The sequence below is a fragment of the Sceloporus undulatus genome, unplaced genomic scaffold (genome assembly GCF_019175285.1).
Source record: "Sceloporus undulatus isolate JIND9_A2432 ecotype Alabama unplaced genomic scaffold, SceUnd_v1.1 scaffold_12, whole genome shotgun sequence".
In the NCBI taxonomy this organism is placed as follows: Eukaryota; Metazoa; Chordata; class Lepidosauria; order Squamata; family Phrynosomatidae; genus Sceloporus; species Sceloporus undulatus.
The window spans coordinates 4,370,934-4,389,300 of record NW_024802934.1 but is presented as its reverse complement, the minus strand read 5'-3'; the positions used below and the strand labels follow the sequence as shown (position 1 = coordinate 4,389,300).

Here is an 18,367-nt window from a genome sequence, read left to right as displayed (position 1 = left end):
TCCACAGATTTTGTTATCTGGGGGGGGGGGCTGGAATGGATCCCCCGCAGATACCGAAGTCATATCTGACTTATGGTAATCCTCGGGTAAAGGTATGATGGGGTGTCCTTGCTGAAAGGGAGTTTGTCTTTGCCTTCCTTTGAGGTGGAGAGAGTGTGATCACCCATTGGAATTCCATAGCTTAGTAGGGATTTGAACCCTGGTCTCCAGAGGCATAGTCCAATACTCAGACAGCACTGGCTTTCCTTCTGCTCCTGTGGCATGGCTTTCTTGGAATAAATGCTGGAGTGCAGTTGGTCTCACTTAACACAGCTTTACATTGCAGTCCTATGATTAACATACATGAATTTATGCAAATCTGTCCTTTTGGGGGTGTGCAGAGGGAAAGATGTGTTTCCTTTCTGGTGGGTGATAATTAAGGGGCCACTCCATTTGTGTTTATGAACAAGGAGGAACTCATAAGCAGAATTACAGTAGCTTCCAATCTAGGCATCCAAGTTACCCTTGTTTTTTAAATATAAAAAAGAATAAATTTGATAAATGATCTCTATATTTCAACATGAAATATCATTTATCTATAGCCAACAACTAATTCACACTTGCACAAAGATTATAAATCTGTCAGCCTAGACAGTGTTTTAGGCTCAAAGCTTAAGACGACTAAACCATCCCCTTTGCCTTTTAAAACACTTCTTAAGTAGCCTTAGTATGATAGGAAGAATAGGCTAATATTGGGTCTGGCCAAGTGGTGGATTCCAACAGCTTAAATAAAGTAATCCAAATATTCCTTACTAAATTTATCCAAAGACGAACAAGGCAATAGCTGAGATGAATGTAAACATTCTATACAATGACAATTTTAAAATTAGCTAGAGTCTTGCCATCTAGTTTTTGCCTTTTTGTGGAACTATATTATAAATAAAAAGAGTATGGACAGTGATAGAAAAATGTAAGCAATCTATTCTTGTTTACCTAGATGCAAGTCTTACAGAAATTAATATAGGATTGACAGATGTTCAAAATGCCAATAAGCACAGCAGAAATTTATGCTATGCAGGGTGGATATTTAGGAAATAGCTGTTACCAAGTTTGTGTTCTATCAAATACCAAAACATCAAAGGAAAATATTCATTTCAGTAAAACTAGACATATATTTCTCTGCAAATTAACATATTGTCAACATTCATAAATTAGATGATAACAGACATTTTTGTGTTTATGAAAGGCCCTCATTCCAAAATACAATATTTTTTGGCACCCTAGGAGACTTTTTAAAAAAAAAGAAAAGAGAGAGAGACACTTGCAATTCCTTTAAGAGACAAGGTTTCTGGTCTTCAAATAAAGGTCATACCTTATAATCAGTGACATCTGGCAATGCAAAATTAACAAGATTTATTTTTGAGTAGAAATTTAGCCAGTGGTGTAATGCTTTGAGCACTGGAATATGACTCTGGAGATCAATTCCCCTCTCGGACATGGACCCCCCCCCCCCCTAACTGTGTGTGAGTCACACACTCTCAGCCTCAGAAAACCCTGTGATAGATTCACCATAAATCAGAAATGACATGAAGGCATTCTAAGTGCACTATTTTTATCAGTCTTGTTTATTTACAGCTAATGTTTCACAAAGCATTTAAACTTACTAAAGTTATATACTTAATTGTGATCTGTTCAAACCAAAGGAGCAATGCAAGTGTATTCCGTTTAACTCAAGGAGCTAAGCTCTTTTCCAGGGCTGGACAATATGTGTGTGTGTGTGTGTGTGTGTGTGACATATCTGTGTGATTTCCTTATCATGCTGGGAAATGTGGCACAGGAAAAACATGAAGGCACCCTGAGCAATCTTGTCACAGCTGGCTTTCAAGATCTTTATTTTGCTTGGAATGCTCTTTTGATAGGCTTCAGAGAGAAGTGAGGTGAGTTTCTCCTTGATGTACATGATGTTAGAGTGCAGCTTTCATTGGACAGATAGAAAAAGATGTTCTGGTTAACCATAATAGCTTAAAACAAGCTGGAGAGACAATACTTTGAACTATTAACAGAGACTATAATGATGGGCTGCAAATTGGAAGCAAGGAAGGTCAGGTATCAATATGAAACTACCAATTTAGGAGAAAAGTGGATAAAAACCATAATGTCTGCTGACAGGGTCTTAGCTTGGACATTGATGTAAGGCGATGGGAATAGATTACATTAGAAGTTCTCAATAAATTGTTGGATTCTCAATAATATATTGAAGCTTGTCAACGTTGTATAAGTCATTTGTGAAGTACAACATAAAAACAAGCCACAGTACATATAAATGTAACAAAAATGCAACCATGCTTTTTCCTGATATGTGCAGTTTAAAACAGGAAGAGTTCTGTACCCCCTTTACCTGAATTTTTTAGGTCTACACAAAAAAGCAAAGCTTAGAAAAAAAAACTTTACTGGACTGTAAATCCTAGATTGCAGTCCCACAGCCTGTCTGGCCAGTGCGGGTTTCTAGAAATTGTAGTCTAAAAGAGTAACTCTTTCAAGCTTTGCTAAAAGGCAGATGGGTATCCTTGGAGAAATGAACATGCATAGATGGGAGATGAGGAGATAGATGCCACCATGCTGTTTCTTTCAACACCCCCCCTCTCTCTCACACACATACACACACGAGCACAGCTTTTGATGGGGGCTGGTGTGGGATTCAAGGCGCAGTAGTCCAAAAAAGGTAACTTTTCTGAAGTTCTACCATTGATACACTCTTCCAAGATGACCAAGATACCCCCAACAAATCTATGATAGTGTCCCATCTTAGAATCATAGAATCATGGAGATGGAAGGGACTGCAAGGTCCAACTAGTCCAGTCCCCTGCCGTGTGGGAATTTACAACTAAAGCACTCCTAAAGATCACCATTCGGTCTCTGTTTATAGAACTCAGTGAGAGTTCTCCACCCCTCAAGTCAAGAACTTGCCAGAAGTCCATCTTTGTTAACTTGCAGACCATGGTACAAGAAGCCAAATTTTTCCCAATGGCATCATCTTCAGAGTCAGTTGTTCACATCTAATATTATCTCTCTTGTGTTCCAAGGCCCTTTAGCTTTCTTCTCTATCTTGTCTTCTACCCTTTGAAAATGGAGAGTAGTTTCCATACCTTTTGCTCTCTACCTGGAAACACAATTGACACATTTATGTTCCCTTCTTGCCCTACACTTAACATGTAACTGAGAAGGCTGAAATGCCAGATAACATCTGGCAAGTCTAGCATTTGATAGTCTTTGTTTGATCCATCTGTGTCACTAGTGCAAGTCGTTCTTATAACAGGAAGCACCCATTTAGTTAAATTGTCCATTTTATTACTAAACATTTTTTCTCTCTCACTGCTCATAAATGAGCAAGCTGAAGGGTAAGAGGGCTCCCAGTGTCACGGTGATATTTGTATGGCACATTATGTGTCACACAGAGGGGATATTGGCATTCAAAGTTAATGCACTCTAGTACCCAGAAAATGTTGTATAAACATGTGGTGGGAACGAAAAGAGGCAACCAATTATCAAATGCCTGATGTTGGAGATTTTGTATTTGGAAAAGGCACACATACTGTGCTATTTTATACAAATTTGCTCTGAAGTCCCATTTAGTTCATTGGAGCTTACTCCTGGGACAGTAAGCAGAGGACTGTGGACTTCATGTACATGGCTGTTTGGTAGGCACTATTCATATCCATTCATTCATTCATTCATTCATTCATACATTTATTTTACACTGGATAAAATACCTTTTGTAAGTGATTTACACAATCAAGTATAAAAGAAAATTAGAACAAAATACAGCAATTAACAATAATATCCAGATCCAACAGAAAAAGATGAAACTTAACAGCAAAACCAGAGAAGAGTCTACGCTGAAAGTAAAAATTTGGAAAAGGTACTTTATTTTGCCCACATGTCATACAAATCTGACAAGTAATTCACTACTGATTAATACAAACTGCATAGTAATTGGGTTGAAAAGAAAATAGAGAGGTTTGGGGGTTGTGGTTATTATGCTTTCTGCTCTAGCATACCGTTTCTTACTGTGTTGAGACTGCAATCACTTAGGACATTATCACACGGGAGGACTGTCTCTCAATTTTGAAAGAAAAGAAAGTGGGGCCAATTCAAAAATGAACACAAGTATGTGGATGGTTATCACACCACAGAAGAACACAGCGCCCATCCCAAAGCCAAAGTAGTGTGAATGCAAAATAAATTATCATATGAGTACGTACCCTTTGTAGTCTAGAATTCGAATTAGCATCCCTGCACATGCGCAGTGAGGGACCTTTTTACACTTCTGGTGGGCTGGCTTTCAATTCCTGTGGTTTTGCCTTGTTTCATGTTATTTGTTCATTCATTATTTAGGCAATTCACATTATTTGTTCATTTCTTACCCTTTATTTCCCTGTTATTTAGGCAATTTACTAATTCAAAATCAGCCCAAAGCAACCACTTGGTTTGAGCATTGGACTATGATTCTAGAAGGCAGGGATTGAATCCCACTGGGTGACCTGGTGCAAGTCACACTCTCTCAGCCTCCTCAGAAAATAGCAATGTCAAACCTCATCTGAACAAACCTGCCAAGAACACCCTGTGACAGGGCACAAGAGAGAAAGAGAGAGCCCTGGCCAACCAATTATAGAGGATGAGTTTGCAAAGGGAAGAGCTGGAAAGGATTGAGAGGAGGAGAGAGGGAGACAGTGTGTGTGTGTGTGTGTGTGTGTGTGTGTGTGTGTGTCTGTGGGGAGGGCTGCTTCATCCCCAAAACAGCTCCAGAAGTACTCTAAGAGGAACTTTGCGAGGCTGAGAGAAAAGCCCCCCACACCTGGAGGGAGGCAGAAAGGAAAGGTGGACTTTGATGCCTGGTCTTTTAACTTTTGGGGGAGGCCAGAGCATTCCCCCCCCCTCCCTGGGCAGCACAATCACCTTCACTTTTCTGGCCCCTTTGCTCCCAGAGGTAGCAGCCAGGGAGCACAGGAGAGAAAATGCTGCCAGCAATGGAGCTTGGGAAGTGTAGTCTGATTCGAAGGGTGACCGAGACATGCGTTCCATACCTGGCAAATTTGAATTAAATGCAACTTTGAAGTGGAACAGGATTTCTAAATTCTATATTTCCCTGAATTTACACATCTCTCGTTTCACCCTGGATTGGGTCCGAATTGACTTAGCATTGCCTTCGATTACTTGTGATAACCTCTTGTGCAAAAACGTGAAACCCTATGATTGCACCTGGGATCACACTGCATTGACCTAACACTTTCCTCTGTGTGATGACATCCTTAGAGAAAATAATTTCTTCACATGGTTAATATTTCTGCCTCTTCCCCTACCTGTCTAAGAATAGATTACTATGTTCCCTTTTTCTCTGTCTATGAGAACAAGATGAAATGAGAGAAAAATGGCAAATAGGATTGGTTAGGACCTTCCCCTCCTCTCTTTAGTGGAAAATAAGAATCTTTCATTCTTTCTTCCCTAGCACCATCAGTGTACTGAGCAAAATGAACAGAAGACCACTATCTTTGCAGAACTTACACTCTGAATTGCAATCTGAAATTGCTGAATTTTCTGCTCCCTCCTCCCCAAGCTCTTAATGGCACACAAACCTTGCCAGGATGATGAATGGTAGCCCCAGAGTATGTAGAGGGAGAAAGCGAGCAAACAGCTTATTTTATTTTTAAATGTTGTGTGACACTAACCACATTGTTCAATGCATTTAATTAACAATAACAGGATACAGCGGATAAGAAATAACAAGGAACATGATAAAATTGCATGTTGGGCCTCTGGCAGACAAGCCAGTTCCACTAAATTAGTGTCCTAACCGTGTTCTAAGAGGACCAAGAGACCAGAGGACAAAAGTGCCCCAGCCTTGTTAAGGCTGAAAGTCATCCAGGCTCCAGCCAAGAAAGCAGTCCTATTGTAGTGACCATTTAGACTGAGTTCTGACAACTCAAGTTGCTGTATACTTAATGCAATGATGCACTAAATGTTTGGACTGGTGAAATCCTATAAGGTGAGCACACATTAGTCTTCCTGGCATAAGATAAAACAACTTGGATTTGTTCTCTGCCAGAAATAAATTTCAGCATTCTACATAGAACAAACAGGAAAATCTGGATACATAAATGGGCACAAATCCAACATAAGAAATGTCAATACACAAAAACAAGATGCAGAACATTTCCATATCCCAGAGTATTCTACCTAAGTGGGTCTTGTGGACAGAGGAACTTAGGTGAAGATTAGAGCAAGAAATGGATGAACTGCAACACATTCATTGAGTTCAGACCATCACTAAAGGTTTTAATCTTTTTACTATAATAGCCTTCATCTATTAATTAGTTCACATACTGCCAGGCTGTGTTGCATTATCAATAATAATTTTGGGTAGTGCCAGTATTTATATGTTTTCAAGGGGCAACAGAACTCTTGTGATTATAGCCCAACAGAACAACACAACCACCCCATTGAATACATGACTTTTTAATGCTTTACAGTATGAAGAAACTTCCAAAAACAGATGTTGATCCCTTATTGATAGGATGTTTGACAATTGACCATAGTTTTATTGTGACTGTTGTTAATAATCTAATTGCTACTATTAATTGACAATGAATTAATTGTCAGTGACAATTAACACCTCATGTCTACATGTGCATTGTAAATTAATGGGGATTTATAAGATTACAGGGAAGGGATGAGGAAACTGGCTGTTAAACACAACAGTTCAAAAGTACTATAATAAATTGGCTAGTCTTTGAGGCGCCACAGGACTCTTGCTTTCCCCAACCCAGTTCCCTGAGGATATGTTAGACTGTAATCTCTATCATCCCCAGACAACATAGCCAGTTACTCTGCTGGCAATGATGGGAGATATAGTCAATTACTTTTTGAAAGCATTACAAGTTTGGTAGATCATAGGAATTCTGAAGATGCACTATATCTTGATCTTAGCAAGGCGTAGCTTCCGGGCATAATACAAAGTGTCGGTTATTACCTATAAAGCCCTACATGTCCTGGGCCCGAGTTACTTAAGGGGACGCCTCTCCCTCCATAATCTTCCCCACACTCTCGGGACATCTGGCAAAAAAAAAATTAGAACACCCCTAAACCAGGTTGAAAACCACCTCTTATAAAACATTTTCTGCGATGGCCCCTAGACTTTGGAACAATCTACCAGAAGAGATCCGTCTTATACCTTATTTGGAAGCCTTCAAGAGGGCATTGAAGACGGATCTCTTCCAGCGGACCTATCTAATGGATCTCCTCTAATCTGATTTTGAACATCTGAATACGATGACTCAATTTTTACAACTGTGAGCAATACTGTAACAACTCTTCCCTTTTTATTTCTGATTGATGTATTTTGTATTATCTATGTATTTTATGATGTTTTTACTGCTCTAAGCCTGCTTTGATCTGAAGGGAGAGGTGGGAGATATAAATAAATTATTATTATTATTATTATTATTATTATTACAAGTTTCCCCATGATATTTTTGCAAACAAGCAGGTAAAATGGGGGCTACACAATGCTACTGTTAGGTGTATTTGTAACTGGCTGACTGAGCAGAACTAAAGTGTGCTCACCAATTACTTTTCTTCATCCTGACTGTTGGCCAAGCTGACTGAGGCGTCAGGAAGTCGAAGTTGAAAAGCTGAAAGACTACAGTTTGGTAACCACTGACTTTGATAATGGAATAGAGGGCATGCTTCTTGAATGATACAACATGGATTTCAACGGGGTTGGTCATACCTGGCTTGACAACAGTACACATGAAACAGATCTAGCGGTATTATTGGACTGCAAGCTAAACATGAGGCAAAAATGTGATGCAGCAACCAACAAACCCAATGCAATTCTAGACTGCTTCAGCAGGAATACAGTCACAGTCTCTTCTGCTTTGGTATAATCTGGAATACTGTGTCCAGTTCTGGGCACCTCAGTTCAAGAAGGATATTGACAAGTTGGAATGAGTCCAGAGGAGAATAACCAAGATGGTAAAAGGTCTGGAAATCAAGTCCTATGATGACTGATTTAGGAACCTGGGTATACTTAGTTTGGACAAGAGAAGACTGTGAAGTGATAGGATATCTGACTTTAAACATTTGAAAGGCTATTATGTAGAAAATGGAGCAAGTTTGTTTCCTGCTACTCCAAGACCAATGGATTCAAATTGCAAGAACAGCTTTCATTAGCAAGGCCTTCCTGATACTAAGTGGACAGTGGAACAGAGGGTTGGTGAAATCTCCTTGTTTGGAGGTTTTTAAACAGAGATTGGTTGGATGGTCATCTTTCAGAAGTGCTTCAGTTGCATATTCCTAATGGCAGGGGTTTGGGATGGACTAGAAGAACCTTATAACCCCTTCCAATTCCATGATTCTATGATGCTAAGATGGGACAGTGCATTGTTACTCTGTTTTCTGGTAAGCTTGTTTCCAGATAAGAGTGTATGAATGACAGAACTTCAGAAAAGTTACTTTTTTAGATAGCACCTTGAATCCACTACCAGTTTTGGTCAATGGAATGTGAAATGTGTGTGTGTGTGTGAGAGAGAGAGAGAGAGAGAGAGAGAGAGAGAGAGATTTCATCTATTCAAGACAGTAGAAGTTTGGAGACAATGGCACTAGAAGAAGCAGCAATGTCAGTAATATGTTTAATTAACATACATGCCTGTGTAAAAATGATCCTACCATAAACTTCTTCAAAATATTACAAACACAAAAGATTCCTATTTGAGTTTCTTCTGTCAACACATGCTTTCTCTAATAACAATATCGTATATCAAATAAATAAGATTTCAAGAAGAACAAATAAATGGGTTCTAGAGCAAATCAAGCCTGAACTCTCACTAGAATCCTAAAGAATCTCTACTGAGCCATTTACCACCAACAGCCAGAGTTGCTATAGAGCTAATGAAGCCCTCCCCATGGCCATTCAGTGCTTGATGTAAAGGAGTGGAGAGGACTCTCAGAAGCATCTGGCTCTATCCCTGTTGTTGATATGAAATAATTACATCATGTGCTGAGGACTGCCTGAGTTTCAGTGGCTGATGAGATCATTTCATATCTGGCTGTGGGGACATAGCCAGATGCTTCCATGCTTCCCCCGGAGGGAGCAGCTCTATACAGTAAATCAAGGGAGTGTTTGTTTACACCAGAGGGAAGAATGTAGTACCATCCTGTGTGTGCCATGAAGAGGATGCTAGTCAATGTGAGCCAACATGACTCAGTGGAAAAGACAGTAATGCTTGGTAAAGTGGAAGGCAGTAAAACAAGGGTACATAAAATCACAATACAGATGTTTTAATGCAATAAAGGAAGCCAGGGTCTGGGAGAGGCACTGAATGAATAGTTCTCAGAGGTTTCACACTCACAGGTTTGCCATAACCTGAAGCTGACTTGATGGCAAATAATGACAAAATTAATTAAATAGTTAAGACAGCAAAACACTATCCAAATTAGATCAGCAGTAGAGAGACATTTAAATAATTTTATTCAGTGCAAATTTATTACATTGTCCTGCTTATTATTGTCTGAAACTTTTGATATGGGTGAAGATAGTGATATGGGGGAAAATAAGCATAGAAAGCTGTGGAGTGCTGGTTACGGTAGACAGTACAGCTCATGGACCATATGTAGCATTTCTTATTGTACTAAGCACCTCTAATTGCAAGCAGCAGGTAATTCAAGCAAAAATTGTCCCAGAGTGGTTTCACATAATTACAGCAAAGCAACAGAAAGCTAATTGAAATAAATAGGGAAGGCATTGTTACACAGAAGTGTCCTATTAAGATAGCTTTCGGGTTTCTCTGAATTCAACATGACAGCATTATGTGGGAAGGTTTTCCCCTCCCATTCATGCAATTACCTGACAGTTTCTTTTTCTACAATTAGTTCCTTCCAGGGATGTATTAAACATCAACAAATAATTATGTATCTTAACTGCGGGTGAGAAAATGTGTCAGGGATAAAATAGAAAGTCTCTGTCAATTCTCACTGTGCCCATGAACTTTATAGCTGATTTTGGACAAACTACTGTTCTTTCATCCTTGGTTCCCACCCCATCTCATGATATAAGAAAAACAATCCTGGTCTGCTTGGCAGGGATGTTGTAAAGACAAATGATATGAAACAGTCTGAACACATTGATTGGCAGAGCAATACTACCAGCAATAATGGGAAGATGGCATGCTTAAAGATGCTTATAGCTTCAGGGGGAAAGGAGCTGCTGCTTGGGGCATCCCCCCCCCATGCTTTTTGTGGGTTTCCCTCCCCTTTTGACAGTTCCTCTCTCACTGGAACTACATCACAGACTCCCTTCCTTTGGAACCACTGGTGCACATTTCTCCCACCCTACACTCAGTGTCCAAGATTTATGTAGGGAATGTGGTAGACAGGGGTGTAGCTACAGTGGGGGAAGATGAAGGCATTCCCCCAAATATGAATCCCCCCAAATGTCAGGACATCAGTCCTCAGATGTCTAATATTGTTGTGTGCCTTCAGGTCAGTTCTGATTAATACCAACACTGAAGCTGGGTTTTCTTGGCAAGATAATTCAAAGGTTTGCCATTACCTTTCCCTGAGGCTGAGAGAGTATGACTTGCCCAAGGGCATCTAGTCGGTTTGCATGGCTGAGCAGGGATTTGAACCCTGGTCTGCCAGAGTCTTAGGGGCAAAACAGACTGGTATAATATGCCAGCATGGGGGTGAGGCGTTTAGATGACACATCCACCAACGCCGCCACCAAGCTGGTTTCATGTTGCCCTTCCAACCAAATGGTGGGTAGTGTGGCGGCCCTCTGGCAGTGTGGCATTTATACATGGCATGCTGCAGGAGTGCTGAAAAAGTGCAGTGGCAGTGGAAAAGGTGGCTTTTTTCCACCCAAAAAGGGGGGGCGCATTTTGCTGCTTTTTTGAGGGGCGGAAAAACGTCAGATCGGGGCTGCGGTGTGCAGTTGCTGCAGCCCTAATCCGGCACTCAAAGGGGCAACATCAAGCCGCCCCTTTAGGGCTATCTGTTCCAGCCCTAAGTCCAACACTCAAACCTCTACACCAGAAGATGTCAACCTGTGAGTCACGACCCCTTTGGGGGTCAAATGACCCTTTCTCAGGTGTCACCTAAGATGATCGGAAAATACTTATTTCTGATGGTCTCAGAAACCGAGATACCGCTCCTCCATGGTTGCGGGTCACCACAACATGAGGAACTGTATTAAAGGGTCGTGGCATTAGGAAGGTTGAGAACCACTGCTCTACACCATGCTGATTCACTGAAATTTTCCTTCAGTCCCAAATGACTAAGTAACTTAAAACATAGGTCCAAAACACACTCCAGAAATAATTTGGTTCAAATCTGCTTTAACTGCACTGGCTGGGCGCTAAGGAAGTCTGGGAACTGTAGTTTTGTGGGAGAGTTCTCTGGTGCTACAATAAACTACAATTCCCAGGATTCCATAGCACTGAACCAGGGCAGTTAAAGCGGCCTCAAACTGGATTATTTCTTCAGTGTGTTTTGGACCTTAGTTGAGCATTTAGAAACACAGTTTAATTAATCCACAGAACAGCTTCAGACACTTTACCTGGGAAATGTGACAACAGCAAATGTAACTGTTCAAGCTGGAAACAATTTTCATTGTCTCCTTCTCTGTAGTGTTAGAAATTTGGGAACTGAGAAAAATTTCACTGGGAATGCAGCATTATGTGAGAACAATGTCTTCACGTAGCCACCCACAGTTACACCTATGATTGAATCTTTCCCCAGTTCATCCCCTATTTGTTTCTATGGACACTAGACTGGGAAAAACAGGCTGCCAGCTAGTCAGGGCCACTGAACGTCACCTGTCCTCCCCAGTTCCAGCCATGGAAATTAGAACTGAGGAAAACAAGGAACAGGATGACAGCAATGGCTCTAGTATCCCTTACATTCTGAAAGGCTAAGGACACTTTCATAGTAAAAGCACTATGGCTGCACCTACCCTGCAGAATTAAAAATAGAATCATAGAGTTGTAAAATACCACAAGGGCCATTTACTCCAACCTCCCTTGCCATGGAGGAACTCAAAACATCCCCATGTTTGCAAATGGGAAAACAATACAATATAATAAAAATGGGGGAAAATAGCAAAACTATGGTCTTAAGTGTTAAAGTGTTAGAGGTTAACTATTTAAAACAAAAGGAAGGAAAAATGGAAGGAAAAATAGATTTAAAAGAAACATCAAATTGAAAGATGTAGAAAGAAACATCTTTAAATATGTGTGTATATAAATATATGTTGAGTTATAGGTACCTTTATATTTTTGTGCATATACTTTTGAAAAGAAAATAAAGTCTAGCAATTAAAAAAAGGAAAAAAGAGATGTTAGGGACTCAACTGAGAACCTTCAAAGGACAATGTTTCTTCTCTACCATTAATCTGATTTACAATACATTTCATTTTCTCCAAATGCCCATATACTTTATTGATCTGTGCATTCCAACTTGATAGTATGCTAAACTGATCAGTGATTTGGGTCTTTCGCACCACACCTTTCCTTTCCTCCTTTCTACCTGCTCTCTATTCCTTTTTTCCAAAATACCCAAACTATTCTCTATATAATACAATAATCCTCCAAAGTAAACCAGCACTATTAGTCCCATATTACAGTTTGTAGATTAAGGACTGAGAGTTAGTGGCTCGTCTACACCCACCATGACCTAGTGAGTATGTGGTTGACATAACATTTGAATTAAGGACTACCCAGATTCCAAATATATATCTTTCTTAGCCATTAACTTTCTGTATTTAATGTTCTAGCCACACGGCTCCAGTGAATTTCTGGTTGGAAGAAACATGACAAAGCCCCTAGCTTCTAAACAAGGAAAACAAACATACAATAGTTTATAGCCCCATTCAAAGCTCTCAATTGAATTGGAGCACTTCTGTGTTGAATGGTGACTGAAATGATAACTCCACTGTAATCTAGCTTGGATTTCTTCATATATATCTTGGACTGTGATCTCTAATTACCCTGGCCTTTCTGTCCACAATTTATTTGGAGAAAGAAATCACCGGGCCTTCTTTGAATCATGATTGAGTTAAAGCACTTCTTTCAATATCAGCAAAATATTTGTACATGTTAATACCTGGATTACCCCCCCCCAAAAAAAAACAACTGAAGCAGCTGCAGTGATGACTCACTCTTGAAATCTTCTAAACCATTTTAAAAGGTGAAAGTATGCCATGAGCCTGAATGCCATGTTTAATTCAGGAAGCATTAAGAAGTCAGGGGCACCACAGGGTTCCATATTAAGTAAAACTCTTACATTGGTAATTTCCTTTTATAACCTCCAACTACTACTACTACTACTACTACTTCTTCTTTAATAAGCGCAGGATCTTAAATTACTGCATATACTCATGTATAAGTCTAGAGATTGAAGTCAAAAGATTGACCCAAAAAAACCAGGGTCGACTTATCCAATGGTCAATGTAAGTACTGTATTTTGACTTGTATATACATAAAAAGGAGCCATCCCCTTTCTGTGAATAGAATGGTAAAAGGCAAGAATTTAGTCCATCCTGGGAGCACACACACACAAAAAAAGCAGCAAGGAGTCCCTCTACTCTCTCATTCATCCAGCCTTTAGGATGAGCACAAATAGTTAAGCCTGCCAGGATGTTCTAAGTTCTTTGGCATCATTTTCCTTTGCATCATCCTTTACATCCTTTGTTAAATGCTCTTAAGTTGTACCCTTGACGTATCCACAGCTCATATCAAAATCCATAATTTTGGCCCCAAAAACCTACCCTCGACTTAAACTTATAGTCGAGTATATACGGTACCACCATTGCCTATTTAATTATTTTATTTCCATTTTTTTCCTGTGGATTATATTTCCTCCCCACCCACTCACCCTCCAAGTTTCAGAGCTTGCTCTACCTTTAGACAGCAACTACATCAGGCACAGATCCTGTGGGTTAGCAATGGTGGCCCCTAGATGTTTCTCCTGTGTCCCTTGCTCATTTCCCTGTCTTGGAGGGAAAAGGCCATATGCCTATCTGTAACCCCTAAGCTATCATGCAGCCCTCGGGTGTGGTGGGGGAATGTTATTCAATTGCCAATATTCAAACAAAATTTAATGGACAGCCTAATAGCAGCAAGAGGGGTACAATTTGTCTTCTAGCTTAGGTAACAAAACATGTTCAGACAACAGATAGAAACTGTGAGCGCTATTGCTAATGCAACCAAAATAGCAAGGGCTTAGGACTCCAGGCTTAGGAGGACTCCAATGGTTGCAGAAGCAAAAATATTTTCAGGGTATAAATAGTTAAATAGCACAAAGAACCTCTCAAATGAGGCCAGTCAACTCTTTGAGGATGAAATTGTAGTGGCCTCCAAAATTTTGGGGGGAAGGAAGTAGCAGGAATCATGAACAAAGAGCACTCCACACTGCAAATTTTGCTACAGATGCACCATCTTTTTATATAGATCAGAAGAAGCATACTTGCTCTTGCTCCTGTATTGATACATTTTGTTCTCAAGTGATGTCCTATTATGAGTTGCTTAGGAATTTTACTCATCTGTCTGTAGACAACAAACAGACAGACAGATTATATATAATCATCTATCTGTCAATTGAAGGCCACTGGAGTCAATAGACTGATGTCTAAGAAACCCAAACACATGTGATTTTATTTGTATGTGTGGTGCCCATTATGCAAATCATTCTGAAGAAGAAATCTACAGTTTTATTATTACTCTGTTTTGCTTTGTTTAATTCAAACCACTAGTATTTAGCAAACATCTTATTTTCATTTTGATATTTTTGCACAGGGAGTAAACAGGCATAACTACTGGCAAAAAAGAAAGCTTACAGTCAAGCAAAAAAAAAAAATTAAAATTAATTAATTAAAAACATAAATATAAAGTGTGAAAAGCTCATTGAGAATGCCATATTTTTGTAGTTTAACAACCTATTAAGAATTTGATTATCTCACATAAGATGATAATGTCCTGAAATTAGGAAGGAATTAGAATATCAAAAAAGAATTTTTTTTTTCAAGTAGAATTTCATTGTTACTGTTAAGATCTCAGGCAATAGTGAATTTGCCATTAACCACCAGGATACAAAATTATTTTATTCAGAGCAGGCCTGGTATAAGTGAATGTTTTTGGAGTACAAGCAACAATCACAACCATAACAATTCTCTCTTTATCTCCATGGATTAAAATTGTAATACTATAATATGTTCTTTTAAAATTTTAAGTGCCTTAAAACTATGGATTGGATTGAGTCTTAAACCAGAGTAAACCTACTGAATACCCAATCTGATTACTCTGACAAACCAGAGTAAACCCAGTGAAGACCCAGAGAAATCTGATTTTCTGTGAGAACTGTCCACCTGTAAGCCAGCCAGTGCCATAAACTAAGGTGGGGATTGATTAATTAACTAATTTATTTATTAATTAGTTACTTTAATGTTTTAAATTAACTGGTGAGAAAACTGTTAACATAATTTTCAGGCTTTCTGGAGCATTATTATTTCTGACTTTACAGACACACACATTTCAGTGTAGTGCATATAAACCCCTCAGCCTAACTAATATTTAAGAAGTCTTGAGAAATACAATTTTTATATTAAAAAGTCAAATGACCCTAACAAAGGGGGAATTACCCTAAGCAGTAATGGTTTTAGATGCAGCCAGTTTAAACACAGCAAAATATTATTTTCACAGAATAAGTATATGAACTATTCAAAACAAAGCACTCCTTTTAAAATACATTTGAAAGTGAGCTAGTGTAGCTAAGTACAAAAGCAATGAATAAAACTGAGCTTACCTTGTTCAAGTCAAAGGTATTGAATACTTGATTTACATACTGATCTGCCTCTGAATTCAGATCACGGAGACCCAGAAGGGTCTTGAATTCATGCAAGCTCAGTTGACCTGATGGACATTCCTTCATAAATTTGGTATACAACTGGTGAGTATCTTGGTCAGTGATTTTATCCCCAAATACTGATTGATTATTACCCATTGTACAGCACAGAAAGTATCCTCAGTTCCAGCGTTTTATTGATGCACCTCAGTTCTCATCTCCACTGGTTCCTGTCCACTGACAGACTAACAACAGCTCTAAACCTCTTAAAAGATGGGGCCAAAGACAGGCTAAGTAAGAACAGGCTCCTAACGGAGAGATTATCTCCAGCCACCAGTTTTAAAATAGAAGGGTTTTATAACATGTTGAAAGCAAATAGGAATTCCTCTTGGGGAAAAATTATCTTATATATGGAAAGAAATGTTCATCCTTTCTGGAGGTTCCTCAAATTATTGTGCCCTATATTTTGGTGAATACATCTCTGCCCCTCCAGTCACCAACTTCAACTGATATTGTTTTGAAGCAAGTGGTCAGTTCTCAGATGGTCTCTGAAACTATTCCTGGCCAAAATCTGACCTCTAAGAGGTTGCAGCTAATAGGTACTTTGTATGAGGTAATTAAGAAGAAAGATCAAGAGAATAAGGAGGATGATAAGGTAGTGATAAGGGAAGACATGATAAAGTGAGATGCTGAAGCACAGCAAAACTGTGGGTGGACGTTTAAAATCTATGAATGTGTCTACTCTGTACAGAGTTATAACAGTCTGATACCCTTTTAAGTTTCATGGCTCTTATAGAAACCTGGGATTTGTAGTTTGGTGAAGTAGTCAGAATTCTCTCAGAGAGTTGTAGACTACTCCCTTGAACTGCAGTGTTAGGCTTCTTTTTTAGAGAGTTTTAAGTCCTTCACCAAACTACAAATTCCAATATTCTGTAGCATGCACCCATGACAACTTAACTGAAAAGAAACTGATATAACCGTGTTGTGTCTATACACTTGTTGAGTACTTTCATATGGACTGCTCTCCATGCCTTTCATCAAATAGAATTGTCCATTGCAAAAGACAATCTGTTCATCAAGAGAAACTAAGTTTTGACTTCTTTAATGAATTTTCTGTAGAAAGGAAAAAAATGGGGGAAATCAAGGGAAAATATGAGAGGATCAGTGTGATGTAGTCGGGGGGGCCTTGTGGGATCATGGTCTACACCTCATTGGGCCATGAAACTGACTCAATGACCTCAAGAACATCAATATTTCTTAACCTGAACTATCTCATAATAGAGCTCTAAGGATAAAAGAAAGAGACATATATGCCCATTTAAACTCACTGGAGGAGAGTGGAATATAAATGTAACAGCAAGAAGCTATTGAAGAAGGATATTGACAAGGAGGAATGTTTCCAGAGGAGTATGGCTATGATGATAAAAGGCCTGAGCTATGCTTAACCTGGAGAATAGATGGTTGAGAGGTGACATGATAGTCCTATCTTTAAACATGATAGTCCTATCTTTAAACATCAGAAGGGTTGTCATGTCAAGAGGGAGTATGTATTACTGTTACAGAGATTAGAAAACAAATCACTGGATTAAATTAGAAGAAGAGAAATTCACCTATACATCAAGAAGAACTTCCTGATGGTAAGAGCTGTTTGATAGTAGAATAGTGTTAGGAAACTGGAGAGATAGTACTGGATTTCTGAAGAAGAGTAATATTGACAAAGCAAAAGCTGAACCCCACACCAGCAGAGAAAATAAAAAAGTTGACTCTTTTTTGCAAAACATATGAAGTAGCTGTACTTAACAGTAGTTGTGCACACATACATAGTTAATAGAGGCGACAGAGGGAAGAAGAGAAGAATAGCTGCAGGTAAGAGTCAGGCAGGAAGAGAGAGGATGTGGAACAAAGTTAGCAAACAGGAAGTTGCATGAAATATATGCTGTGCTTAAACGTCTAGAGAATTACATTCAAACTAGCAATCAGTAAGTATAGATATGTAAACATTACAAGAGTGGAGATCTGTACATGCGATTATCAGGTTACCTCCCTTTTATCATCATTCAGCAGTCAGGTTGATCGATGCTAGATCTGGACCCATGCCTCAGGCCAACCCCTGTCAGATGTAATTAATAAAGTTGTGGTCTTTTTCCTTCCACATAAGCCTCTGTGTGGTTCTTGCTTTGTGGCATGCCCCCCCCCAACTGCAATAACATTCAAACTAGCAATCAGCAAGCATAGACATGCAAACAGTATGGCTGCATCCACACTACAGAAATAATCCAGGCTGCCATGACTTTAACTGCCATGGCTTCATGCTGTGGAATTCTGGGAACTGTAGTTTCATGTGGCATCAGAGCTCTTTGATAAAGAAGGCTAAATGTCACAAAACAAAAGTTCCCAGGATTCCATAGCATTGAGCCATGACAGTTAAAGTGGTGTCAACCTGGATTATTTCTGCAGTGTGGTTGCAGCCAATGTCTACCTAAGGAGGTAGTGGCCC

The 18,367-nt window shown here is 39.3% G+C and overlaps 1 protein-coding gene across 1 annotated transcript in view; it reads right to left on the bottom strand.

The window, feature by feature from the left end:
- Positions 1–16,029, bottom strand: part of LOC121917200 (guanylyl cyclase-activating protein 3-like) — a 29,209-nt gene extending 13,180 nt beyond the window's left edge. Inside the window, exon 1 of the mRNA XM_042442943.1 lies at positions 15,832–16,029. Coding sequence (XP_042298877.1) covers positions 15,832–16,029 — 198 coding nt within the window. The remainder of the gene's footprint in view (positions 1–15,831) is intronic.
- Positions 16,030–18,367: the final 2,338 nt, after the last annotated feature.